Source organism: Delphinapterus leucas, chromosome 10 (genome assembly GCF_059928025.1).
Source record: "Delphinapterus leucas isolate spDelLeu-1000000601 "Yukka" chromosome 10, BTC_Dleu_Yukka2, whole genome shotgun sequence".
NCBI lineage: Eukaryota > Metazoa > Chordata > Mammalia > Artiodactyla > Monodontidae > Delphinapterus > Delphinapterus leucas.
In genome coordinates, this window is record NC_143138.1 from 63,303,446 (window position 1) to 63,331,329 (window position 27,884).

Below are 27,884 nucleotides of genomic sequence, written 5' to 3' on the forward strand. Positions count from 1 at the left end.
TACCGCCTTGGTTAGATTTATTCCTAGGTATTTTATTCTTTTTCATGCAGTTGTAAATGGGATTGTCTTTTCAATTTCTCTTCCTGTTAGTTCATTGTTACTGCATAGAAATGCAACAGACTTCTGTATATTATTAATTTTATATCCTGCCATTTTATTTTTATTTTTAAATTTTATTTTTGGCTGCATTGGGTCTTCGTTGCTGCATGTGGGCTTTCTCTAGTTGCGGCAAGTGTGGGCTACTCTCCGTCGTGGTGCGCAGGCTTCTCATTGCAGTGGCTTCTCTTGTGCGGAATGTGGGCTTTAGACATGCGAGCTTCAGTAGTTGTGGCACGTGGGCTCGGTAGTTGTGGCTCGCAGGCTCTAGAGCGCAGGCTCAGTAGTTGTGGCGTGTGGGCTTAGTTGCTCCACAGCACGTGGGATCTTCCCGGACCAGGGCTTGAACCTGTGTCCCCGGCATTGGCAGGCAGATAGATTCCTAACCACTGCGCCAGCAGGGAAGTCCTGTTCTACTAGTTTTTTGGTGGCATCTTTACTTTGGGGTTTTGTATAGTATCATGTCATCTGCAAACAGTGACAATTTTACTTCTTTTCAATTTGGGTTCCTTTGATTTCTTTTTCTTGTCTAATTGCTGTAGCTAGGACATCTAATAATATGTTGAGTAAAAGTAGTGAGAATGGGCATCCTTGTTTTATTCCTGATCTTAGAGGAAATGCTTTCAGCTTTTCACTGTTGAGCTTGATGTTGGCTGTAGGTTTGTCATATATGGTCTTTTTTTTTTTTGGCCCCGTCACGTGGTTTGTGGGACTTTAGTTCTCCGACCAGGGATTGAACCTGGGCCCTCAGCAGGGAGAGCACGGAGTCCTAACCACTTGACCGCCAGGGAATTCCCTGGTCTTTATTAATAATGTTAAGGTATGTTCCTTGTATACCCACTTTGTTGAGAGGTTTTATCATAAATGGGTATTGGATTTTGTAAAAAGCTTTTTCTGCATCTATTGAGATGATCATATGGTTTTTATTCTTCAGTTTGTTAATGTGGTGTATCATATTGATTGATTGGTGGATATTAAACTGTCCTTCCGTTCTTGGGATCAGTACCACTTGATCATGGTGTGTGATCTTTTAAATGTACTGTTGAATTTGGTTTGCTAATGTTTTGCTGAGGATTTTTGCATTTGTGTTCATCAGTAATGTTGACCTATAATTGTCTTTATCTGGTTTTGGTATCAGGGTAATGCTAGCCTCATGGAATGAGTTTGGAAGCATTCCTTCCTCCTCAATTATTTGGAATAGTTTGAGAAGGATAGGTGTTAACTCTTCTGTCAATGTTTGGTAGATTTCACCTGAGAAGCCATCTGATCCTGGACTTCGTTGGTAGTTTTTTGATTACTGATTCAATTTCGTTACTGGTAATAAATCTGTTTATATTTTCTGTTTCTCCCCGATTCAGTCTTGGGAGATTGTACGTTTCTAGAAATTTATCCATTTCTTTTCGGTTGTCCATTTTATTGGTGTACAAGTATTTGTAATAATCTCTTATGATCCTTTGTATTTCTGTGGTGTTGGCTGTAATTTGTCCTCTTTCATTTCTGATTTTAGTTAGGCCCAACCTCCTTTTTTCTTAATGAGTCTGGCTAAAGGTTTATCAATTTCTATTTATCTTTTCAGAAAAACAGGTCTTAGTTTCATTGTTCTTTTCTGTTGTTTGCCCTGGGGTGTCCCGGCACTGGTGCCGGCCTGCCGGTGGGCAGGTAAGCCCCTGCACTAATAGGCCAGAAGGAGGACTCCAAAAGGGCACTTGCTAGCACCAGTGTCCTCGTGGTAGAACAAACTCCCTGAGACAGCTGCTGCCAACATCTGCATCCCCAGTAACAGTCCCAGTTGCCTCCTGCCTCTCCAGGAGGCTCGCAGAGATCACTAAGTGTGTCTGACTTAGACTCCTTTTAAATGCCTCCATGCTAGAGGACTTGGAGCATGTGAGATTTTGTATGGGCCCTTTAAGAGTGGAGTCTCTGTTTCCTACAGTTGTCCTGCTCTCCTGCACACAAACCCTTCTGGCCTTAAAAGCCAGACATTCTGGGGGCTTGTCTTCTTGGTGCAAGATCGTTGGCCTCAGTAGCCGACGTGGAGCTCAGACCCCTTGCTCACTGGGGAGAACCTCAGCAATTGTGATTATTCTCCCCATTTGTGGGTCACCTACCTGAGAGTGTGGGTCTTGACTATACCAGGTCTCCACTCCTCCTACCCATATCATGGTTTCTTCTTTATATCTTTAGCTGTGAAAAATCTGTTCTACTAGTCTTCAGGTTTCTCTCATAGATAGTTGTTCTGTGAATAGTTGTAGTTTTGGTGCACCTGTGAGAGGAGGTGAGCTCAGGGTCTTCGTACGCTACCATCTTGGCCACTTCTCTCTCTCCTGGACTTTTCTTTTCAGTCTTTGCTTTTTTTTTTTTTTTTTTTTGGTAAAGAATTCCATTTTACTTCCCAACTAGCCCAAACCAGTAAAGTTTCTTAGGAATGAGGATGGTATTGTTCTCTCGTTATTGACTCTCTGTTACTGGGCCCCTCATGAATTTATGTTTTTCTTCTGTCAAATGAGGATAATTAATGCTAAACTAGCAAGGGGTTGCTCTGAAGATAAAGGAGAATCTCTGTAAAGTGTCTGGGACACAGTAGGTCATAACCTAAGGTGGTGATGTTTTGTTAAAGTAACTCTTCTGCCCTTTAAAGTAAAAATTGTGAAGGATACCAATGGGAAAGGAGGTCTCCCTAATCAGTTAATATAATACCCTATGGTGTGGAGCATTGTCCATGTATCAGGAACTGTCCCAGGTCCTGGGGAAATGGTGAGCATCCTGCCCAGTCTTTGAGCCAGTGGCATTTAACAGGGCTGAACTTTCAGGTTTTTATTTTCACTCTTTTGTCATGTTGATAGATTCCTTTTCAAGTACAAGATAGACTGATTATTTGCTCTCCTTTGTTTACAGTTACAAGATAACAAAACTTTCCTAGCAATGATAAACCATGTCTTGAGTGTGGATGGATTTTATTTTTCAACAACATATGATTTGACCCATACTTTGCAGCGGCTGTCTAACACTAGTCCAGAATTCCAGGAAATGAGTCTCTTGGAAAGGGTAAGCTTAATCTTCAGTTATTATTACTTTTTTTTTTAATTTTAAGGAGCTTTTCTCTATTTCATCCATAAAATACATATTGATTTTTCTCAGTCCTGGGTCTATCAGGATCATGTATGGGGCTTTGAAAGTATATCGTGTTTCAAATAGACATCTCATTTCCAAATTCAGGACCCCAGAATCTGTGTATGTTACACAGACAGGATTGAGAATCACAGGGGTCCATTTTTAGAAATCTAGCTTAAACATGAATGTTGGTAATTTCCTAGCTCTCTGTGTTCTGTGTTGTAACAGTTATTAGCATTAGCAACATAATTGTACTTGTAAAATTAATGTTCTAATGGATGATGTTCTTTCTGCAGTGGTGCTTTTTATAGTTTTTACAAGTAGAAAAGTAACAACTTAAGAACTTGAAAAATATGCTTTTGTTTAGGGTGGGGTTTTTGGTTATTTTATTGACTTAAGTGTATCTTTAAAACTGGACCTCAGGTGATTTCAACATAAAATTTCTGCTGTTCAGGAACCTAGATAATTGCTGCCTTGATTTTTTGTTAGCAAAAGTAGATACGTTTAGGGGGCAGACAGCATTTAAAAGGCTGCTGTCAAAAAAAAAAAAAGTTGTCAGTTACCTGTTAGTTTGGACCATACGAAATTGCCACTAACTGACCATATTTGACCAATAAAAATGATCATTTTATATAGCTCAACGTATATCTTTTTTTTTTTTTTTTTTGGCTGCATTGGGTCTTTGTTGCTGCGTGCGGGCTTTCTCTAGTTGCGGCGAGCAGGGGCTACTCTTCATTGCAGTGCACAGGCTTCTCATTGCGGTGGCTTCTCTTGTTGTGGAGCGCGGGCTTCAGTAGTTGTGGTTCGTGGGGTCTAGAGCACAGGCTCAGTAATCGCGGCGCACGGGCTTAGTTGCTCCGCGACATGTGGCATCTTCCCGGACCAGGGATCAAACCTGTGTCCCCTGCATTGGCAGGTGGATTCTTAACCACTGCGCCACCAGGGAAGTCCTAAATCGATATTTTAGTTGACTGGCTTCTTAAAGGCTTTATAGTCTAATTTTGTAAGATTATATGTAGGCTTCAGTGTAAGTTTAGACGTAAGCTAAGCAATGAAGAAATTTGGCTTTTAACTGCAAAGAGACTCTTGCTTTTTTTGCTACAGTCTCCATTCGCTATGAAATGTCTCTCAGATGCCTGCCATGTACCAGGCACTGTACTAGCCACCGGCCACACAGGATGAAAAGACATGCCCCTGCCTCTCGGGAGCCTGCAGTCTACTGGGGAAGTGGAAGTCCAGGCAATCACAGAACAAGGGACAATTGCTGTCACAGAGATAGGTACCCAAGTGTGGTGGGATCCTGAAGGAAGGCGGGACTCACTCTGTCTGGGGGAGTCAGGGACGACTGTACAGAGGAAGGTGATTTTTGAGCCGAGACTTAATGATGAATAGGCCTTATTGATCAGGCGGCAGTGGGAGAAGGAGGGTTCCAGTCAGAGGCAGTGGCAATATTAGGCTAAACTGAAGAAGAAGCCATCTCATCTGTTGGGATGGGAGGGAAGTTTTTGTCAGCTAATCAGAAGAGTCAAAGTTACCATAACTTGGGGAATCACAGAAGTGATAAGTGAATCATATATACTATAAACATTTTATCTCAACTTAAAACATAAAATTTTACATTGACTGGTCAATTTTTTGATGTAGGATCATAAGCTTTTCTTTGTTTTTGGTTCCTTGATTCCTGTTTGTCTTTCCTGTATAAATTATATCCATAATGCTTTCCAGTTTGAGTCTCTTTAAAGATTTTGACACTTACAGAGCAGTCTGTTTGCAGAATACCATATATTTTTACTGTTTCTCCAGTCTTTTATAGTTGCCATTTTTACTTCTAATTCAACAGAAGTTTTGTTTTTAGCAACTTGCCTTTTATCAAGTTCTGTTGTAAATCATTCAACTTTATAGAAAGATCAGTTTATTTTTAAGTCATATTTCATTGATTTATAAAATAGTTAAATTATGTTATGAATAATAAGAAAAACTGGCACAAACTGATTGGGAACACACAGTCTGAATCTCAGGAAGTGTACTGTTCAACTGGTTATGCCTGAGTGCAAGAGCCACTCCTCGTGACTTTCTGCTGGGGACGGGGGACAGGGGAGTGTCCGTTGCTGTGTTTCATAAAGAGAATGAAGAGAATTGGTTAGTCTACTGAGTTGTTGAGGGAGTTTCTTCTGTATAGTTTGAAAGTCAGAGTGGCCAAAGATGAGAGCAGAGAGTTAAGTAGGGGTTGCCAGATTCCAGGACTGGTTAGGCCATGTGAAGGTTTGGTTCTTTAGATGACTGTGAGCCAGTGAAGAATTTCCAGCAGACAGGAGACGTGTCATGTTAGACAACAACTGCTGGCAGCATGTGGAGGAAGGGTGTGAAGGGCCAGGCTAAGGCTTGAGGCGAGGGAGGCTGTTTTAGTAGTTGGAATGCAGTCAGGTGTTAGCCAGGGGTGGTGAGAAAAGATACGGAGAAGAGGAAATGGATCTGGAAGGGGATTTAGGACTCATAAGAGAAAGAGCCTGCGAGGACTGCCAGGTTTCTGTATGGGCCAGCAACACTGGCTTGAGGCAACGAGACAGGGATGCCGGAAGTGTTCTTTTTGCAGCATGTCAAAGAGACCTGCTCCTAGCCACCAGGTGGAGACATTGATTGTTATACTTTTCTTTCTGTAGAAACTCAAATTGGCAGGAGATACTGAATATTAATTTTAAAACTTCTCTCTTAGGCAGACCAGCGGTTTGTATGGAATGGTCATCTTCTAAGAGAACTTTCTGCTCAGCCAGAGGTAATGTATACTAAATAAAACCAGCTTATTTGTTACAGTTCAAGTTTTAATTGAATACATGTTATAAAATGGCTACCTAATCGCCAAGGATTTTGGTAAAGAATTCTAATTTAACTCTGTTTATAACTTACGGACTTTGATCCGATCTACCCTCCCACATCATTGTAGGTTGAAGAAGCCTAATTATTTTACTCAGATCTTCTATAGAAGCCTTAAATAAAGAAAAAAATACCTCCATATAAGTACATTGCTTTCTATAAGTGAGAGAGAGAGAATGGGTCTTGGTAGATGAATAATGTTAGAAATCGGGCCAGAGCTAATTCCTCAGGCAGTGGAGAGCTTTGCATTTGTCTTCCTATGGGAACCTGACTCCCTTCAGTCACCCAGGATAGACTTGCATAGGTGTCACCTTCCTTTGTTCTTGGTTTATACAAATGAGATGTAAACAAGGAGGCCACCTAGGAAGCATAATGTATTGAATCTAGGTAAACAGATTTGCCTAATGGCATTATCTCTTGGCATTTGCTTTGCTTTTTTGGGAAAAGTAGTTTAAACTGCAAACCATTAATGTGGAGATATCTTTTCCCTGGAGCAGTGAACTTGTTGCGGGCAAAGACTGAAAAGGAGGGAGATAAACATCCTGCAACTTCATGTAGTTTTATTAGTGTTCCAAAATCTGCAAATGTTCAAGCCCAAATGATTGTAGCACATACTTAAATTTTTTTAATTAAAAAGACAACGTTACACTAGAGAAATGTCTTTAAAATTAAAAGTTACCCATAAGCTTACTACTTTGTTTTATTTGTATATTACCTCCCCATCTGTAAATATATTTTATATAGTGCTTCTTTTTATTATTTTTGAAGTATATTTATTCCTAAACATAACATACATCTTCATTTCAGGTCCATCGGTTTGCTCTTCCGGTATTATATGGCTGTATCCTTACATATTACTCTTTAGTCTTCTAGCAGCCTTTATTTAAATATTATTAGAATTTAGATTTAAAGACAGTCTCAAATATTACATGAGGAGAGTATTTTAGAATTAGTAGAAATCTCTTTTGATGATAATATCAAACCATTAACATAAAATCTTAGAATACTGGTTGTAAATGACCATTGTTTTTTTAATAGAATAAACTCTTTAGACTGACTAATGCTCTCTGGGGCTGGTGTTTTAAAAGAAGAAATATGTCCACTGTGTTTTGGCTTTATTAGACTTTGTATCAATAAACAAGAATAGTTTTAGCCTACTGAAAATTTTCCTTAGCAATTAAAAAAGTTAGACTTAGGAACTAGGGTAACCAGCAAGTTGGAGAGGAGAATTACAATTAAAAATTATATTTGTCATTTGAAATAGCCACAGAAAAATGAAAATACATGGTGTACAAAGAATGATGCTTGGGGTGAGGTGTAGTACAAATACAAAATGAGTAATGGTTATCTAATTGTAAGTTCATTTTTAAAGCTAATCTTTACATAGACATCATAATAAAAATAGGGACGCAAAGTGAGCTGGCTGTTAAAGGGTAAGCACAATGTGCTGATGAGTGCCTGTAGTCAGGACTCTGCCCTGCAGAAACTGAGGGGGTCTTTCTATCACATACCCCCAAAGAAGCTTATTAACTAACACACAGTCTGTGATTTATTTGTTCATTATGTTAGTATGATTTCCTTAAATTATTATGCTTGTTATACTTAAAAACAGAAAAATAATGCAGGAAACATTTTCCACAGTTGTGGGGGAATAAAAATCAGAAAATGTCAGGATAAAAGCTCTTGTTTATTCTGGTTTTTGTTTTTGTTTTACCCTGGAGCTCTCTAAGTTCTCCTAAGGATAAAATAATAACAAGCGTACTATTTAGGTAGTGCTTTAAGGGTTTGGGCCAATTGTGTGTATGTTTTTTTAATTCCAAAATGAGATTGTGAATGGGCAAATAATAACAAAGGAGATTATAGAACACTTTTTCTAGGTGATTTTAGAAAGTTTGTCTATTTAGCTTTAAATCTGAAGTTTTACATTGGCTTTTGTTTAGTGTAGCTTTTTGACTAGACCTGTCCTCAGATGTTTCCTGTACTTAGAGAGAGATCAGCAAGAAAAAAGGGCCCAAGGCGGGAGTGTGACTGGAGCAGAGAATGGACAGGGAGTAGGAGCTGTGTTCAGAGAGGCTGCTGGACCCACATTATGCAGGGCCTTAGAGGCTTTGTCTTTTACTTCAACTGTTAAGGGAAACTATTGGGATTTGAGTAGAGGATTGTCATGGTAAGACAGGGTCACTCGGACAGTGATGTAGAGAATATGCCAAAGGTGAGCAGGGGAGGATGCAAGGAATAGCTAGGAGCAGTTGTAGTAATCTGGATGGAAGGTGATGTTGCCTGGGACCAGGGCGGTAGCTGATGGTGATGAAAAATGGTCAGGTTCTAGATATGTTTTGAAAGTGCAGCTAAAAGGATTTTCTGACAAATTATACATGGGGAATGAAGGAGGGTTGAGTATGAGTCTTAAGATTTTTGGCCAGAGTAAGTGGAAGGAAGCCATGCATTGTGGTGGGGAAGAGCCGAGGTGGAAGGCAGGCCAGAGTATCTGGACTTCTATTTGGACATGTTGAGCTTGAGATTTCTGTAAATATCCAAGTAGAGATTGTCAAGAAGACATAGATTAATGGAACTGGAGTTTAGGAGAGAAGTCCATGTTGGAGACGTAAATTTTTTTTTTTTTTTGGGAGACATAAATTTGAAAGTCCTCAGGGTATAGATGGCATTTAAAGCCATGAAGTGGGATGAGATCATCAAAGGAAGAAATGCATATAGAGAAGAAAAAGGTGTGGAGAAAGAAGACAGCCTGAAGGGGGTTCTAGATAGTGAATAAATGCTAGAGCCACGGACTACAGGCCTCAGGACAAAGGACTTCTGAAGTGGGGGAACCAAAGTAAGTGAACTGAAAGGACGAGTCATATAGAGTTACTCTAAGATTTGAAGTTGGAAAAATGAACCAACAAAGGCAAGTGAGGAAGAGAAGAACCAACCAAGTGAGAGTAGTGTCCCAGAAGCAAATGAAAATAAGGTTTCCAGGCAGAGAGTCTCATCAGCTGATATGCTGCTGGTTGTTTAAAAATGACCATTAGATTGAGAGTCCGCCTACCGATGCAGGGGACACAGGTTCGTGCCCCGGTCTGGGAAGATCCCACATGCCGTGGAGCCGCTGGGCCCGTGAGCCATGGCCGCTGGGCCTGCGCGTCCGGAGCCTGTGCTCTGCAACGGGAGGGGCCACAACAGTGAGAGGCCCGCATACCGCAAAAAAAAAGACCATTAGAGAGGGAGGTTATGTTCCTGTTTCCCCCACTTCTCCCCAAATGGGGGCTGTTAACCAGATGCTGGGAAGAAAGATTTTGGAGAAGGTGGGAGCACAGTCACATGCTGGAGCAATGTCCTTGAGTGTGTGAGGGGGTGGGGTCTAGTACACAGGTTGAAGGCCTGACATAGACAGTTTATCCACCATCCAGCTCATCCGCCCTAGTAGAAAGGAAGCAGCTATGGTGGACGTGGAGGCTAGTAGGTAGATAGATGTGGGAGCATGTGGATGGCTTTTATTTTCACAGTGAAATTGGAAGCAGTGCCATTAGCTGTGAGTAGTAGCTGGAGGTTGAGGAGAAAGTGTGAAATGGGCATCCCAAGTGGGAGTGCATGGCCCTGAGAGTCACTAATTGATAAAAGATTAGAAGTAAATACATCAACATTTTAAAAGTTGTGTCATGGTGGTGGGATTCTGCATGATTTTTCTTTTTCTTTCGTTCCTTACGTGCTTTTGGATGGATATTCATCTTGTAATCAGAAGAAAATGATTCATAAAACAGACATATTCCATGCTATACTCAGTTCTCTCAGAGGCAGACTCCATGTCTGATTCATTTTTGTGCCCTGCTCCAAATGAATGAATGAGTAAATACGGCTTTGGAGTCTTCTCTAGTACTGTGGTTTTAAAGGTTTGAGAATTGGGAGCTCAAGATGACTCATTATTAAGTCTGATGATACCAGGTGATAGAGAGGGATGAATCACAAGAAATTCATATTGCTAGTATCATTTGGTACCACTATTTTGAAAATTATTTGGCATTTCCTTATGGATTTACCAGGCCTTCCCCTCTACATACACAATACATTTATACAGGAAGTTTTTCAAAAATGTTTACGGCACCACTGTTAGAGCAAACTCTGATCACCACGAGTTCCATCAGCAGAAGAATTAGGGCTGTTGTGATATGGTTCTTATAGATTGCGCACAACAATGAAGAGGACCATACTGCTGCTTCATGCAGTGCAAGGATGACTCTTAGATACTTACTGGGGGCATAAACAAGGACTTGAAGTTTTTTAAGAGTGTTGTGCCATTTTTATAAAACTCAAAAGCAAGCTGTGTGTTTTCACGTCATGGTTGCATATAATGAAACTAAGAAGGCAGGGGAATCGTCTCCACAGGGCTTCTGGGGAAGAAGGCAGTTGGATGGGATGAAGAAGGAACAGATATTAGATTCAGGGCTTTGATACTTTTTGCAAGTTGGAGGTAGGTTTATAGATATTTATTTTATTATGCTCTTAATGCTTTATAATGGATGAATCAAATTATATTAAGCAAAATGTTATGTATAGGAAATAACCATAGGGCAAACCCAAACCTATGAGGAAGAGAGAGATACATTCTGTTTCTGAATAATCTTTAATTTACAGTTTGATCTGTAAATCTTTATATACTTAGCAACTGTTATTGGTAATTATAATTATGCATATAATATAAACTTCAGTAGCTTAGTCTTTTTCCCCCCTTTTTTCCATTTCTTATCGGAAGGTTAATCTATTTTAAATGTATAAGTCTTTCATTCAAAGATTTTTTTGTGATGTGGTTAATATTTAATTCTTGCAGAAAGTGGTTAAGACTATCTGGGAAAGGAAATCATATTATTTAAATAGAAACACTGTAATGAACCACTTAAAACACACTGACTGTATGTCAGTATAGGGTTACTGACTTGACAGAACTTCACAATCAGTACTAAAGGCTTGTGAATATTCATGAGGAACCAAAAATGTGCATATTCTCCTTTTTATTTTCTAAAGGCAGTCATTCTTACTAGGGTAGATAGATTCAAATTTCATCTGAAAATAATACATATGATTTTGCAATATGTTATATTTTTCTTAATGTAGTTAAGTTATTACTATGCACTCATGTTCTATTAATGGAAAATACTTTGATTGGATTCTCATCTCGAGGAGGAGTTGTTTCAGAGCTGGTGTCCGCTATTATGTAAGAGGTGAGATTAATTTTGTCAGCACGATTTGGTACTGGGTTATATCTATCTCTAATTAATGTTTGGCTCATGGTAACATGAATGTAACCTTTTGCATTTTATTTGTTTCATTATCATTTGATAGCCTTGCTAAATATTTATCTCCTGCTTCATTATGATAATTAGGTAGGTCTTCTGTACTTTACTCCAGCTACTGTAGTTACATTGCAGATGTTAATGAGACACTGTAGGCTGCTTCTTACTGCTTTAAGAGGAATTGATCATGTTATTTGCTGGATGTCTGAGAGCATAGCTGAACTCACTATAGTTTTCAGTAACCTAAACTTATATCAGAAAGTATTTTCTTATATTGCTCTTGGTTTCTTTGCATGTATGAAGCTAGACATTTGACCTTATGCCTTCAACTTCGAAGATTTACATTTGAGCATTTATTCTTTAGGCTTTGTGCTAGCAACACGCTAATTCGCTTAAACGAAGCTTTTAAAATCTGTATTAGAAGTTACTGTCATTATGAAAATGAGTTTCCCGAACTCTGTTTTTTTTTTAAGCCAGAGTATATCAGAATAGAATCCTATGGACCCTTAGGTAAATCATAGAAGTTTTGGGCCAGGAAGTTGTAAAAGTCATTTGGTTAATCTCCTTTAGTATAGGTGATATAGCAGAGGAAGAAAGACGTTTAGTGAGTGACCTGGCCAAGATCACACAACCAGGATTAGAGTTAGCAATGCCCTTGTATCTGGATTTTCTTGGATGGAGTCATATTTTTTAATTAAAAGTTTTGAATTGGTAATGCAGTCACATAGATCAGGCATCAAAGGTATAAAAAGATATGCAGTTAAAAAATATTTCTCATTTCTGACTTCGTCTGCTGCATCTTACCTCCCGACCAGCTGATCTGTTGTTAGTTTACTTATCCTTCAGATAATTTTTATGCTATTCCAAGTATGTTCTCCTTCTTTTGCAGACAGTGGTTGTATACTGTGTACATTCTCTTGCACCTTGGGTTTTTTTAACTTAATATATATTGGAAATCGCTTCATAAAGATGTCTCGTACGCTCACTCGCTCTCACACACACAATCTCACTCTTATTCTCAATCTCACTTTTTAAAATAACTACTAACTAAAATATTTTATTTATTTAAAATAATAAAATATTATTCCTTAGTGGGAATTCTGGACAGAACCAAGTATAGCCCATGCTTCTGACAAGTAATTTTAGAACGTACTGAGAAGGCATTTTATTGCTGATTTGACTATAATTTTTTTCCCTTCTGTTAATATGTTAACAGAAACACTGATGTTATATGTTACACCTCAAAATGTTATATGTTTTAGAAGTACGTCAGATAGAAAGAATGTTGAGAAATATTTGAGATCATTAAAAATCTGTTGGGGTTTTTTTTTTTTTTTTTTGTCCTAATAATTTGAGTCAGGGACTCGCTTGAAAGTTGCCTTTGCTTAGCAAGCTTTTCTTATGTAAACAAGATAGTAAGGTAATGCTTCAAACATTTGAAAGAACTAACCAAATCAAGGCTAAATATTTAAGAGCAGTGCTTTTCAAATTAGTTTTTTTGGGTATATTCATGGAGTTGTAGAAATTGTAGGATCATATACAGTTTTTGTGCTTTCATTTTGGTAATTAAAATTATACGCATCTGCTGGACCATTTGCATCATTATAACAAAATACTGTTAATGTAATGGCCCACATTTGCATTTAATATTGTGTTTAATGGTTTTAACTTCCAAAATTGGGATCTATGGGTATACTGTCAGAGGTTTTTGAGAACTTGTTTTTTCTTTAAAATATGTCCAAAATTTGAGAAACAGTGTTTTAGAGGGATTGTGTATATATAAACAATTGATATATTAAATAGCAGCCAGCATTACTTGTTTGTTACTAGGTCGTTAATACTCCCTTTAAGCCTGTTTGAGTGAGTGAGCTTTGTGAGCTTTCTGATGGTGGACTATGCATTTGTTTGAAATTTAGCTTTATAAGCACTTTTCCACTAATTTGAACTGACTTAATTCTTTTCAAGTTAGAGTGAATTAGTGAGTTTCTGATGTTTTTCTTATGTAATAAATATAGTTAATTTTTTCCAATTCAGGAATTGATTCTGAAGGCCATGCAGCTAACTTTGTAGAAACAGAACAAATTGTGCACTACAATGGGAGCAGAGCTTCATTTGTACAGGCAAGTTAACGTGTCTGTTAGGCAGTCAGCCAGTTGGTCTCTTCTACTTGGATTGTAATTTCCTGACATATTGTTGAAATTTCTCTCCTTTTTAAAGTAATATCATTGTCTACAATATGGAAAGAGTTCACCCCAAACAAGGACATTCCATTAACCTGGCACTCAGTTGCTGACATTTTCTGCCCTTGAATTAAATCCCTAAAGGAGAGGGTAGGGTAGGGTAGGAGGTGCAAGAGTTATGGAAATGGAGCCACTGGTCTGCTTAATCCCTTAGACTTCTTCAGGGCAGTGACGACAGGACAAGCAGCTGGCTTATGACTGACTTTACCTGCCTTGCATTCATTGTGACATAATATCTGGGTTGTGGATCACTTACTGCTCCAGAGTATTAATGGCTAAAAATATTTTTAAGTTCATAAACATATTCTTTTGAGAATGAATAAAGCAATTTCTAGTTTTATTATAATGCCAAATTATATACCAGATGTAACTTGGTAATTTTTACTTGTAGATAAAAATTGATTTATTTTAGAATTTAGGAGAAACACAACTGTCTACTACACAAGTGCATGTATATAAAATCGGAAAAAGTCCTTTCCAAATGCATGCCCCAAAATACGAGTTTTAGGAGCCGGTATGCATGGATTTCTTTCATAGTTAGTAGATTGCATTTTTATTTTTTCTTTTGCAGTCATTGATATTGTATATACCGCTGACAATAAGGTGAGAAAAACAAGTTTGTGCGTATGTTTCTTTTTACATATCTTTTCTTTTCTTTTAGACTCGAGGATCAATACCACTTTACTGGTCTCAAAGACCAAATCTCAAGTACAAACCACTGCCACTGATCAACAAAGTAGCAAATCATGTGTGTATCTTCCATGCTTTTTTCATTGGCTATAAATAGAAGCTTAGTGGCATTATAGTTTGCGTATAGAGCATGTATGTATTTCTTATAAGTCAGACTTCAACATCTTTGAGGCCTTTCTCCTTGGTTCTGGCACTTAGCGAGCTTATAAACCAAAGGGCTGTGTATGTGGCATGTTAGAAATGTGGAAAAACAAACTGAATGACATGGTAAATTTAGATTTTAGAGATCTCAGTAAGATTTGCAGTCTTACACTGTTTAGAATATTTAGTGTATTCTGTTTGACATGCTCAGAAATAAAATAGTAATATTGTAGCTCAGAGTAGAATGGCTTATAATTACTACTCACTACATGGTATTTAGAATATCTAGAAGACATAGTCCATCTTAATGTCATTCTCTTGAATATAGAGATAGGACATTTAAGGAGACACTTTTAAACATAAGTATTCTTATAATGTAATCTGGTAAAGTATATAACTTTTTTTCCCCCTCTCTAGATGGATGGTTTCCAAAGGCATTTTGATTCACAAATAATTATTTATGGAAAACAAGTCATAATCAATCTGGTATGTTTCTTACATTTTGGGGGGAATAAAACCTTAGCTCCTTTTTTTTTTTTAAAACAAAATTTATCATTTTAACATTTTTAAGTGTGCAACTCAGTGGCATTAAATATTTTACAGTGTTGTGCAACTGTCACCACTGACCATTTCCAGAACTTTTCGTCATACCAGACAGAAACTCAGTATCCATTAAACAGTAACTTCCTATTATCTCTCTTACCTCAGCCCCTGGTAACTCTATTCTACTTTCTGTCTCTATAAATTTGTCTATTCTGGGTATCCCATATAAATTGTATCGTGTAATATTTGTTCCTTTGCATCTTATTTCCCTTAGCAGAATGTTTTTGTTTATGTGGCTCCAAGTTACTTTGTAGTGTCCTTTCATTTTAACTTGAAGAACTCTCTATAGCATTTCTGGTAGGGCAGGTCTAGGGATAATGAACTCCCATAACTTTTGTTTATCCAAGAATGTCTTAATTTCTGTCTCATTTTTGAAGGACAGTTTTGCCAGATATAGAATTATTGGTTGACAGTTCTTTTCTTTCAGTACTTTAAATATATCATCCCATTGCCTTCTAGCCTCCAAGGTTTCTGAAGAGAAATTGGCATATAATTCTATTCAGAATCCCTTGTATGTGATGAGTCCTTTCTCTCTTGCTGCTTTCAAGATCCTCTCTTTGTCATTAAGTAGTTTGATTATAATGTGTTTGGTGTGTTTCCTTGGGTTCGTCATATCTGGGGATTGGGCACTTCTTGGATTTGAAGATCTATATCGTTCATCAAATTTGGGAAGGTTTTTTGACATTTTCTCTTTAAATAATCTCTCTCCCCCTTTCTCTCTCTCTTCTCTTTCTGGGACTCCCATAATGAATATGTTGTCTGTTTGATGGTATCCTAGAAGTTCCCCAGGCTCCATTCAATTTTCCGATTCTTTTTTCTTTCTGCTGCTTCAACTTGATTATTTCTTTTGTCTTATACAAGTTTGCTGATTCTTCTTTCTTCCTGCTCAAATGTGCTGTTGAACTCCTCTAGTGAATTTTTAATTTCCATTTTGTACTTCTCAGCTCCAGACTTACTGTGTGGTTCCTTTGAATACTTTGTTTCTTTGTTGATGTTCTCATTTTTTTCATATATGGTTTTCCTGATTTCCTTTAGTTCTTCGTCCATGCTTTCTTTTAGCTCTCAGCATATTTAAGACAGTTATTGTGAAAGCTTTTTGTTATTTATTTATTTAAAAAATTTTAAAATATTTATTTTTGGCTGCATTGGGACTTTGTTGCTGGGTGCCGGCTTTCTTTAGTTGCAGCGAGCGGGAGCTGCTCTTCATTGTGGTGCATGGGCTTCTCACTGTAGTGGCTTTTCTTGTAGAGCGTGGGCTCTAGGCACGCAGGCTCAGTAGTTGTGACTCGAGGGCTCTAGAGCACAGGCTCAGTAGTTGTGGCGCACGGGCTTAGTTGCTCCAAGGCATGTGGGATCTTCCTGGACCAGGGCTCGAACCCGTGTCCCCTGCATTGGCAGGCGGATTCTTAACCACTGCGTCACCAGGGAAGTCCTATTTATTATTATTTTTTAATTTAGCCACGCCATACGGCTTTCAGGATCTTAGTTCCCCAACAAGGGATGGAACCCAGGCTGCGCCAGGTCCTAACCACTGGACCACCAGGGAATTCCCTGAAAGCTTTTTATAAATAAGGCTTCTGCAGGGATGGTTTCTATCAATTTATCCTTTTCCATTGAATAAGCTAAGCCTTGTTCTCTTGTGTTTTTTGGTATGCCTTATGATTTTGTTGTTGTTCTTGAAAACTGGGTATTGGATGTTTATAATGTAGTAACTCTGGAAGTTAGAGTCTTCTTTCTCAGGGGTTTGCTGTTTTATTTTGTTTTTGTTTTGATTATTGAATGCTGTAGTAATCTATTTGTTTTGAGACTTTTCCAAACTATTTTTGCAAAGACTGTTCCTTGTTTTGTATGCTCACTGAAGTCTCCGTTCTTTTAGCTTGTTTTCAGCTAATGTTTTGACAGAAATTTCCTTGAATACAAGGAACTGAAATAGACAAAGGAAAAAACGAAAAAGAGAGAACAACCCCATCTCCTAATCTCTGCAGACTGCTTCTGTGTTGGAGCAGTCCTTCACTTATTTAGTTAGGCTTGCTTTGAACGTAGGGATTAGCCTGAGGTGAAGGCTTAAGGTCTTTTCAGGACTTTTCTGAGCATGCATCTTGCTTGGGTATGCATATGGCTGTCTAAAACTCTCCGTATACGTGGCTGCTTTTGAGTATCCTAATTTCTCAAAGAGTGTCACCCCAGCTGCTTCTGCAGGCTTTAGATGGTCTATTTTATGTCTCCACCTGAAATATCTTGCCCTAGGCGTCTTGGCTTATAGTCCTCTTGTAGCTTATATGAGCAGTGTGCAAATAAGGTCTGGTCTGCTCCGATTTGTGGAGGGGGGCTGAGAACTGTGTTGCTGCTGCTTAAGCTAAGATCGTCATTGCACTGGGGAAAGGATGAGATAAGGGCAAGAAAAATGCTACAGAATTGTCCTACTATTTTGAGGATGGCTTTATCTTGATTGGACATTTGTCTGGTTGCTATAAACCTTTGACTGTTTTCTAGAGCTCCTACGAAGTTGGCTTAGACAGCTTCTCTTTTTTCTGATGTTTTTGTGAGGGTATAAGAGCTTAAAGCTTCCTAGTCTGCCATTTTGCTGATGTCACTCTGTCCTTCTAATTAAACTTAAAAGAAAGCTATGGTGGGACTTCCCTGGTGGCACAGTGGTTAAGAATCTGCCTGCCAACGCAGGGGACACGGGTTTGAGCCCTGGTCCGGGAAGATCCCATATGCCGCGGAGCAACTAAGCCCGTGTGCCACAACTACTGAGCCTGTGCTCTAGAGCCCGCGAGCCACAACTACTGAGCCCACGTGCCACAGCTACTGAAGCCCAGGTGCCTAGAGCCCGTGCTCCACAACAAGAGAAGCCACCTCAACGAGAAGCCCGCGCATTGTAATGAAGAGTAGCCCCTGCTCGCTGCAGCTAGAGAAAGCCCGCGTGCAGCAGTGAAGACCCAACACAGCCTTAAATAAATAAATAAACAAACAAATATTTTTTTAAAAAGCAGGCTGTGGTGTTTTTAATTTTTTACAGGTTAATCAGAAGGGCTCAGAGAAGCCACTTGAACAGGCGTTTGCAACAATGGTGTCTTCCTTGGCAAATGGAATGATCAGGTACCTCACTAGAAATTTGTTGTAGGTATTTTCACAGTAGATGTGCAATGCATATATACGTAAGTACATAGATCTCTCTAGATGTATTTCAGTTTGTTGTTTTAAAAGCATGATTTTGTTAGCTTGAAATTTTCTCTGGCATAATTCATGTTGCAGAATAACTTCTTAACAGTTGAATTTTAATTTGAATTTTGTAAAAGTTTAGCCCTTGATTAAAATCCTCTCCTTGAGGCTTTGTGTCGCTCTGCACATTGGGTCTTGAATTTCAGTTACTCATGCTCGTTTGGTGTGGTCTGCCTGGTCCTGACCACCACACGAGCTGGAGCAATTTACTGTTGCATGGCGGCCTTGTCTGGAGCAGCAACTTGCCCCTCCTGTAAGGCAGCAGGCAATAGTTAAAAATTCTGTGTAGCCTTGTCAAAAGAGGGGGGATCCTAAAACATAAACAGTTGCCCTGTGGAAATGTGCAGGGTAATGAGTCAGCCCATTTGGAGCTTCTGCATTAGGAAACCGGGGTAGGAGGTGGGGGTATACTGTGGTAGGAAGTGGTCACAGGCATTGGGGGAAGACTTTAAAAGAAATGGTACTCGGTTATTTGGGGAGAATTTTTTTAACCTCTGGAAATTTTTAAACATACACAAAAATAGAATGATATAATGAACCTTTGAGGAAGAATTTAAGCCTATTGTCCAACTCAAAAACTCTAGCAAATTTATCAGACCCTTACTCCATGCCCATTTCTGCCGTCTCATAGTGGAACCTGCCCAGGCACACTTGGATGAGTCAGAGAAGTGATTCCTATCCAGGATGTGCCTCAAAATCCTCAGAGGAATTACTCAGAATATACCTAAGACCTGAAAAATCAGCATCACTGGGTTTAGAGTCCAACATGTCTATTCTGGAAAAAGTTTATCTGCTGCCTCCTTTGTACACCCCTGGTTAAGCCCCTGTCTGTGCTTCAGAGGGTTTCTGCAGGTATACTTACCTCCAGAGTTGCCTCTAGTGCTTGTAGCAGCAGCTAACTTTGAGAACTTGAGGCATAAGTCAGAGTCTAAAGTTATGCCCTTGGTGTTCCAGGGCACTTGGAGGTTACATACTGCTAAGGAATAAACACCCTAAAGCTATTGTTACCAAAATATAATGATGTAAGACATTCTTAGAAGATACAAATGTAATTTTAACAAATGTAATTTTAGAAGGATACAAGCTTAAGAATCCAAGTGCATTTATGTGCTAGTGAGCCACTTAAATTTTTCAGGCAAGCCTAGAGCTATGGTCAGAGCACTCCAAAAATAACTATCACACCACCACTTCTAATGGAGCTGCCTTTGAAAATGCTTCCCCCACTCCCAGTCTTCCCAAAGTCTGGCATCACAGTTGGCTAACTTCTGTTTTTATACTAATTTTTAAGTACCCCATTCTCCCCTGAGATAACCATTGAGGTGATAGAAGCCCCTCGCTTGACCTGCTGGAAGCCCTCCCTACATTGATGTCCCTTCGGCCATTGGAGCCAAGGCTCCATGAGAGCAGACACCTAATCTGAATTTAACTCTGTAGATGAGAGTGTAATGTTCTTCTAGTCCTCCTCCTTTATGACTTGACTTGATCCCTGAATAGGAAGTTGGGTAGAAGTGGAATGTGTGAGAATCTTCATGTACCCTGGTGCCCAGGTTCTCTTCATTCTTTCTTCCTCTCTTGACTTTCGGGAGTTGGTTAATGATTTTTCCCCGTCTCAAGGGGCAACATTTTCCAGCTCATAGTAGGGCACCTTCACTGTTAGATATGTTCTAACTTTGAGATTTATACCTCTTAAATATTAGATAACTGAAAACAGCCCATTACAGATTGATGGACAAGAAAATTCTCTCTACCACATGTATGTGTGATGTATGGATAGTGATAATGAATATTTTGGTAGGATGAACAGTGACTAACCAGAATGGGGACCATCCTGCTTCTGTTCTTCTCACAGCCCCTAATATACAACAGACAGTCCAGTCCTCCTTGGACTGAATTGCATTTGACCATTTTGAACATCTTAATTGATCTTAAAATCAAAAAAAGACCCTATTCTTTGCACATGGGGGTAGAGAATAAATATACAGTAGATATTCAGTTGGACAAGGCTACTTTATATTAACATGCCTGATTGCTGTTCCTGAGCTCACTTCTGTAGCATTTCGCTGGGCTTCTTTACTCCTATCTCAGGGCCTCTAGAAAAGCATGTGAAGATAGAAGAGAGTGTGTGTGTATTTTTTTCCTTCAGTAGATATGAGCATGAGAAGGTGGGTGTGTCTGTGCATGCCTGCATGCGTGTGTATATGTGTAGTGGTAAACCCAGAGTGAAGGAGGCTCTACTGTTCCCAGGCGATGTGTATGTAGAGAGGAGGATCAGCTTATGAAGGTATTATTAACAGAGAGAAAATGAATAATCTTTAGTCACTTTCTGAATATCTTTTCTTTTGGTAGATATATTGCCTTTGACTTCCATAAGGAATGTAAAAATATGAGATGGGATCGACTAAGTATTTTATTGGATCAAGTAGCAGAAATGCAAGATGAATTAAGGTAAGCTATGTTATTTCCCTACAGAGGTTGAGGGATGAGGTAGGTGCATATGTTAATCATGTATATTATGCATTATCTAACAGACTTACAGATATAGTTCACTAGGTTGATAGCACTTGTCTATACTCTCATTTGTAGTTTTTTTTTTCCCCTGAAAGATGAGACTTGGTAATTTTTAAATATTTAAAAATTCTTAAAAATGACCCAGGTCCAGGTATTTTCATATTTTTATGTATTTTCTTCTACGCATTTACAAATTTTTATATAATTGAAGTTAGTTTGCTACTGTTTTATGTTCAGTTATTTTCACTAAACATTTTATCACATTTTGTCATTAGCCTACCAGGTCTTTGTAATGATAGCATTTAATGGCTTTTCTGTGTTCCATTTTGTCATAGTACAGTTTCAGTTAAATGCTTTTCTTTGCATCGGGCATCTGGTTTGTTTCCTTTTCTCTACCATGAAAGATTGTGCTGCAGTGAATCACTCTGGGTATAAATATATTTTTACTTCTGTTAAACTGTTTCCTGAAATAAATTCTTGAGGGTAGGATAATGGATCAAAGGGTCTGAATATCTTTATGGTACTTCTCATATGTGTTTACAGTGTTACTTACTGTGTGGGTTCATATATTCGCTGTACTCTATGCACATGTCAGTCTTTACCTATTTTTAAAGCCAGAAGTAGGAATCTGGAAACCAGTCTCATTTTGTTCTGCCTGTGTAGTTCTAATGCACTGTGTAATTTCAGTTACACAGTAACATAGTAAAACTTCTGTAGACATTTGCTCAGCTTTTTTTTTTTTGCGGTACGCGGGCGTCTCACTGTGTGTTTATTATAAATAAATAATATTTATAAAACATGTAGTATTTAGTTTATAAGTACTAATGGGGTGCCAACACTCATATGCACTCTACATATACATACTCTAATCGAACTTCACCAGTTTGGCATGAACCTCATGTAGAGTTTTAGTCTAAACACATTCTTATAAGCCTTTTTTTTTTTTTCCTCTGCCACACCTCACGGCATGTGGGAACTTAGTTCCCTGACCAGGGATCGAACCCATGCCCCCTGTATTAGAAGCACGGAGTCTTAACCACTGGACTGCCAGGGAAGTCCCTTAAACCCTTAATTTTAAGGTCATGATTTTTAGCCCTCGGTGAATCTATTGTGTTTCTCCCTCACTTTTTGATTTTGGGGAGTAATTGCAATAAAATTAATATTATCTAGTATTCATTGTATTCTCTGTCCCATACACTCTGGCTAAGCACTTTATATGCATTTTACGTTATCTCATTTAAACCTAAGAGCGGCCTAATGGTGATGCTGTTATCTTCATTTCGTGGGTGAAAAAAATTTAGGCTCTGAGAGATTAGGTTAATTACTTAAAGTTACACAGCTAGTGACTTGCCTGAGGAGCTAAGGGTAGCAAACCAGTTGTTTGCTGCCAAAGTCCATGCTCTTTACTGCCACACTGTGTCAACATTGTCAAATTTTTGAGTTCATAGAATAATCTGAACAGATTGTTAAAAATGACAGAAACACAGGAACTGGTAACCATGGTTGGCTCCAGTGCAGATATCTGGGTGGTTCAGGGGAGAAAGGAAAACGGATTTTTCAAGTAATACCCTATTATACCTTATAAATTTAGTACTATTTGCATATATTACCCTTCTTTTTAAAATTCATTTATTTATTTTATTTTTGGCTGCGTTGAGTCTTCATTGCTGTACATGGGCTTTTCCAGTTGCAGCGAGCAGGGGCTACTCTTCGTTGCAGTGCATGGTCTCATCACGGTGGCTTCTCTTGTTGTGGAGCGCGAGCTGTAGGCACACGGGCTTCAGTAGTTGTGGCTCGCGGGCTCTAGAGCGCAGGCTCAGTAGTTGTGGCTCCCGGGCTTAGTTGCTCCGCGGCATGTGGGATCTTCCTGGACCAAGGCACGAACCTGTGTCCCCTACATTGGCATTCTTAACCACTGCACCACCAGGGAAGCCCTATTACCCATTTTAAGAAGGGATTTTTAAATATTTTTAATGCACAATATCCAGCCCTTACTTCAGAGAGTCTTACTCAGTTTATTTCAAGGCCAAGCATCCTCATTTTTAACAAACATCTCAGGGAATTCTGATACAGATAGCACAGGGGACTGTGCTTCAAGAAATCCCGACGTAGGGGGCATAGGTGCAATAATTATGTCAAAGGAAGATCTCTTCTGGCCTTAGGGAAACACGGTGATGTCCATAGCCATCTTTACAATACTCCCAACTGTCCCTTTTCACATCTCTTGGGTGAAGTGACCTTGATGCTACAGTTGTTTTGAGATAGGGGCTGTCTTGCCTCTTCTGTTCAAACTTCCTTTTGGTCTTTGGTAATCAAATATACCTGAACTGTACATTTCCCATCTGACCTTTTAATTTAGGTTTAATTCAGTTTTAATAATGTCTCTGACATGGACCTGTGTTATAAGAGGTCTGTCCTTAGTAGGCTTGGCTGACTTTGGTATGAGAGTGTTTATATAAATATGTTTTAGTTATTTTCTAGTGGACTCTGACGGCAAGGTGGTGACTAACCAGGAAGGCGTGTTCCGCAGCAATTGCATGGATTGTCTGGACAGAACTAATGTGATCCAGAGTCTGTTAGCTCGTCGTTCGCTTCAGGCCCAGCTTCAGGTACAAATGCTTGTTTTCTTTTATCAGATAAACAATATAGCAAAAAAGAAACTTCATCTTTAAAAACCAATAACAAGAAACATTCACATGCCCCCGTCCTAACCCAATTCTTTTTGGTTTTGTGTCTTGCCATCCATGGATGTACACTTTGTCCATAATCATGGTCAGTGTATGTACAGTTTTAAATTTTGCCTTTTTGCTCTAGCATTATATGTGATCATAGTTTTTTTTTTTTTTTGCGGTACGTGGGCCTCTCACTGCTGTGGCCTCTCCTGCCGCGGAGCACAGGCTCCGGACGCACAGGCCCAGCGGCCACGGCTCACGGGCCCAGCCGCTCCGCGGCACGTGGGTTCCTCCCGGACCGGGCCACGATCCCGTGTCCCCTGCATCGGCAGGCGGACTGTCAACCACTGCGCCACCAGGGAAGCCCATGATCATAGTTTTTAAGAGGTGCATTGTTGTGCTATAATTTACTAAGCCATTTAGGTTTCTATATTTTTGGCTCATAAATAAGACTATAGAGAATATACCTATGTATATTATTATTAGCTTGAATTATTTCCTTTGGGTTAACTCCTGGGTTAAAGAGAATATATACTTTCCAAGAGGGTTATACCAGTTACCCCTAAGACTAGCCAGCAGTGAAAAGTGAATCTTGCCAGCATTAAATATTTTTATTTAGAAAGGTTTTATTTCTTCTTTAATAGTACAGAATAGTACCTCAAAAGTTGTTTTCGTTTGCACCTCTTTTATTGTTTGGCAAGGGATATTAACTCCCAGGTATAAAGTTTCTGACACAGCTTTGCTTTACCAGTAAGACTGTGTTGTTGAGAAAGAATAGGTATAAATATTTTCTTCTCTTTATATTTGGAATTAAAAATATGTATATCCCAGATTTCCAGATCACATTGGCATTTGATGTAGGGAGCAAACAAAATGTATCCCAAGTGGTTTCCTGCCTAAATAATTTGTAAACATTCAACTTTGTTTATGACAATTTTATGGGACTCAGGGCAGAATTATGGAGGGAAAATACCTCCCCAGATCCTCAAGTAGGACATACCAAAGGAGTGGTTGCCCTCTTTGAGCATTCTCTAGCTTGTATGGTACTGTGTCCTTGTCAGTCTGTTGGATTTATTGTACTTCAGAATATATTTTTCAATAGAAACAATATTAGGAATGGTTGTTTCCAAGGCTGATTAACAGAACTCTATTTAACTAGGTTTTGTAATCTGTATTTAACTAATTTACATGCTAAAAATAGTATTATAAAACCTAACCAACCTTCAGAGAGTCTTTGGGCAGGAACGTCTCTAGCCTCAGTGCCAGCTAATGTGGGGACTCCAGTTGTGCCTTTCCCCTTCCAGTGAGGGCAGGTCATTGAGCATGGGCAGGCCCCATTCTGAGGGAGAGAGAGCGAGATGTCATTTGAGCTGAGCAGTGAAGATGGTGGTTCTAAGAGGGTAGCGGGTCTGAGACAAAGACCAAGGCAGGAGTTCCTAATCTGTGGTCAGTGAACTCCAGTGGGGAGTCCATAGAGAGCTTCAGGATGCCCAGGAGTCCTCTGAGATGATATGCAAAGGGCTGTTTGTGGGGAGGTAGGTAGGTAGTATTCATCCCAATTCTCAAAGGGTCCCAGGGTTAGGGGATAAGTTTGGAGGTCAGAAGTCTGGAGATGGTGAATTGTGAGGAGGTAGAGGGGTAAAGTCAGTGGAAGGTTGGGGGTGGCAGGAAAGGAGGTAGTAATGGCTGGAATCCTGCAGCAGCCTTCCCTCTCCCCCGTCCTTTCCCTTCTGCCCCTGTCTCTGAGTTTACAGTCTTGCCACTGTTCCTGCGGTGCTGGGGCTCAAGGGAGAGTGGGGGCTATGGGCAGAAGGAAGCCCAAAGAGAGGCTTTTGCAGCCTGGCCTGAGCGGGAGAGTGCTGTGGTCCCCACATACAGGGAAAGCATCTCCCACCTACAGCCAGGTGACAGATGATCTGGGGACTATGCTTTTTCTTCCTAAGTCATATGTGCTGAAATCTGTTACACATAAACATAGGTATGATTCTTATTCCAGAGACTAGGAGTTTTGCATGTGGGACAAAAGCTTGAAGAACAAGATGAATTTGAGAAGATTTACAAAAACGGTAGGTAATTTCTTTAACAGAGGCAAGGTTACTCAAAGTTTGAAATAAATATTTTGGATTTAGAGCATTGGTTGTTACTTCAATCATTATCAGCTGAGTTTTACTTTTTCTCACAGCCTGGGCTGACAATGCAAATGCTTGTGCCAAACAGTATGCGGGAACTGGTGCCTTGAAGACTGACTTTACCAGGCAAGCCATGCTTTAAAATCACATTCCAGACTAGCGGTTCACAGTTCTGGTGCATAGTAGATCACTCGGGGCAACTTTTAGACAATAGCAACAGCAAACCACCAGTGCCTGGGCCTCATTTCAGACCGGTCAAGTCAGGACTGCAGGGAGATGGGGCCCAGGCACTGTGTCTTCTTAGCATCCCTGGGTGATTCTGATGCACAGTGGGCGTTGAGAACCATGGCTCCTTAGCTTTTCTCAAAGCTTACTGTGCACCTGACTCACCCCAGTCCCACTCAGCAGGTCTGGGGCAGGGCCTGAGATTCTGTACCCAGGTGGTGCTGGTGCTGTTTTCAAGGACCACACTGGGTACTGAGAGGCTAGAATGTTTTGAATTTGTTACACATGTGGTTGGGTCTTTTTCTGCTATATGGATCCCCCGGGAGCAAGATAAGCTTTCTAGTCTCTTTGCTGTTTCATGCCACTTAACCTGGGCTGTGTGTTTCTCTTCTTATTTCTTGTCTTTGCAAGTGGAACTTAGCATTTTTCCTCTTTGTGCCTACTTTGGTAATATTTTAGAAATATGATACCCATTTCTTGGACCCGATATTGGTTTCTTTTGTGAGGTGTCTCCTTCATATATTCAGGGATGTTTTTTGAAAAAAATCTTTATAATTCACCTATCTCCATACCACATACTTATTGGCTGTAAAACAGTGTGAGAATTTTATATTTTTGCATATTAATGCATAATTGCATTAATGCATATTAATGCAAATCTGTAACTCAAAACTTAACCTCATATTTAACCAGAACTGGGAAGAGAACTCAGTTGGGACTTATAATGGATGGCTGGAACTCACTGATACGGTATTACAAGAACAACTTTTCTGATGGATTTAGACAAGTAAGTTTGTTATTTGATGCTAATTTTTTTGGTCATTAGGTGGCTGTATCTTTGTACTGTTCTTCAGTAATATAATCATATCTAATTTGGGAGTAACTAATTTCCTTTTTTTCTCTTCTAGGATTCCATAGACTTATTTCTTGGGAACTATTCAGTGGATGAATTAGAATCTCATAGTCCTTTAAGTGTTCCAAGGGATTTGAAATTCCTGGCTGTAAGAAACGTTTATGTTTTTCAAGTTGTTAAAAGCATTGTGTCTGAAGTTATAGATGGTGCCAACTCCCCTTGATATAAAACATTGTATGTTGTTCTAAATGGAACATAAATATTTAAGTGTCCCCAAGGAGCAGATCAGGGAGAGGAGTAAAATAACTTTGGAATGTTTGTCTTCTTTCAAACTTGACTGTCTTTGGCAGATCCTTTTTAAGTGAGAACACAGACGCAAGGGGAGTGTGAGGGCTTCTCATTTTTGGAGACTACTCCCCTGAGGTTCAGGGATTGCCGGAGGCAAACTTGTGACCTGGAAGTTGACTCCTCTGTTCACAAGACTTTTAAAGAGCCTCTCTGGGGTCTCATTCCAGTGGGCAGGGTGTCCTGGAGTGGAGGGGCCTGGTGTCTGGGTTCTCATCTGGGCGACTTCCCTCTGCTTAGCACTCCCTGGTTTGGAGCAAAGCCATGCTTTTTCAGATCTTTTAACCTGTTTGAAGATTTGGGCAGTTATGATCAAAACTCTAAATAATGATGTTTTGCTGAAAGAAAGATACTTTGTATATTAGATTGCAGAAGGGTTTTATTCTCTTTAAAGCAAAGCATGCATAACTGATTGTACAACCATTGATTAGCATCTTATGTGATGGTTTCTCTTTCCGTTTTCTTTTCCAGTTGCCTATTATCATGGTTGTCGCCTTTTCCATGTGCATTATCTGTTTGCTTATGGCTGGTAAGTCTGCCCTTGTTTCACATTCTTACAGTCATTTCTTAGAATGTTGAACTTTCCTGTACAGCGTCTTTAAGTTTGCACCTATTCAGTACTTGATGTTTCCCTATTGAATTGAATGAGTAAAGTGGGCAGGTGGGAGGATTAGTCCTTAGATGTGACAGAAGGAAAAATGTATACTCAGTAGCTTGATACTTTTTTTTTTCCACTTAAGCTTTTTAAAATATTTTTTTCTTGCTATCAAAGTAATACATAGTAATTACAGAAAATACAGTTGGGCAAAAAAGAAGATAATGTTATTTATCCCCTTGCCTTTCAGAGATAAGCTAATTACTCTTAACATTTTGATGTTTTAATCTTTATA

At 39.3% G+C, this 27,884-nt stretch overlaps 2 protein-coding genes across 5 annotated transcripts in view; one reads left to right on the forward strand and one right to left on the reverse strand.

Annotated features, from left to right (window-relative positions):
- The window catches only part of SACM1L (SAC1 like phosphatidylinositide phosphatase), a 50,919-nt gene extending 24,363 nt beyond the window's left edge, over nucleotides 1-26,556 (forward strand). The window contains exons 5-16 of the mRNA XM_089918058.1: nucleotides 2,992-3,141; nucleotides 5,921-5,980; nucleotides 6,886-6,919; nucleotides 11,190-11,291; nucleotides 13,398-13,483; nucleotides 14,265-14,351; nucleotides 14,852-14,920; nucleotides 18,060-18,139; nucleotides 20,609-20,707; nucleotides 23,241-23,379; nucleotides 25,439-25,508; nucleotides 25,625-26,556. Of these exons, the coding sequence (XP_089774184.1) occupies nucleotides 2,992-3,141; nucleotides 5,921-5,980; nucleotides 6,886-6,919; nucleotides 11,190-11,291; nucleotides 13,398-13,483; nucleotides 14,265-14,351; nucleotides 14,852-14,920; nucleotides 18,060-18,139; nucleotides 20,609-20,707; nucleotides 23,241-23,379; nucleotides 25,439-25,508; nucleotides 25,625-25,713 (1,065 nt within the window). The 3' untranslated portion in view covers nucleotides 25,714-26,556. The remainder of the gene's footprint in view (nucleotides 1-2,991; nucleotides 3,142-5,920; nucleotides 5,981-6,885; nucleotides 6,920-11,189; nucleotides 11,292-13,397; nucleotides 13,484-14,264; nucleotides 14,352-14,851; nucleotides 14,921-18,059; nucleotides 18,140-20,608; nucleotides 20,708-23,240; nucleotides 23,380-25,438; nucleotides 25,509-25,624) is intronic.
- Nucleotides 20,388-27,884, reverse strand: part of SLC6A20 (solute carrier family 6 member 20) — a 61,996-nt gene continuing 54,499 nt past the window's right edge. For all 4 annotated transcript variants that reach the window (XM_089918056.1, XM_089918054.1, XM_089918052.1 and 1 more), the window contains one exon: nucleotides 20,388-24,781. In XM_089918056.1, coding sequence (XP_089774182.1) covers nucleotides 24,590-24,781 — 192 coding nt within the window. In that variant the 3' untranslated portion in view covers nucleotides 20,388-24,589. The remainder of the gene's footprint in view (nucleotides 24,782-27,884) is intronic.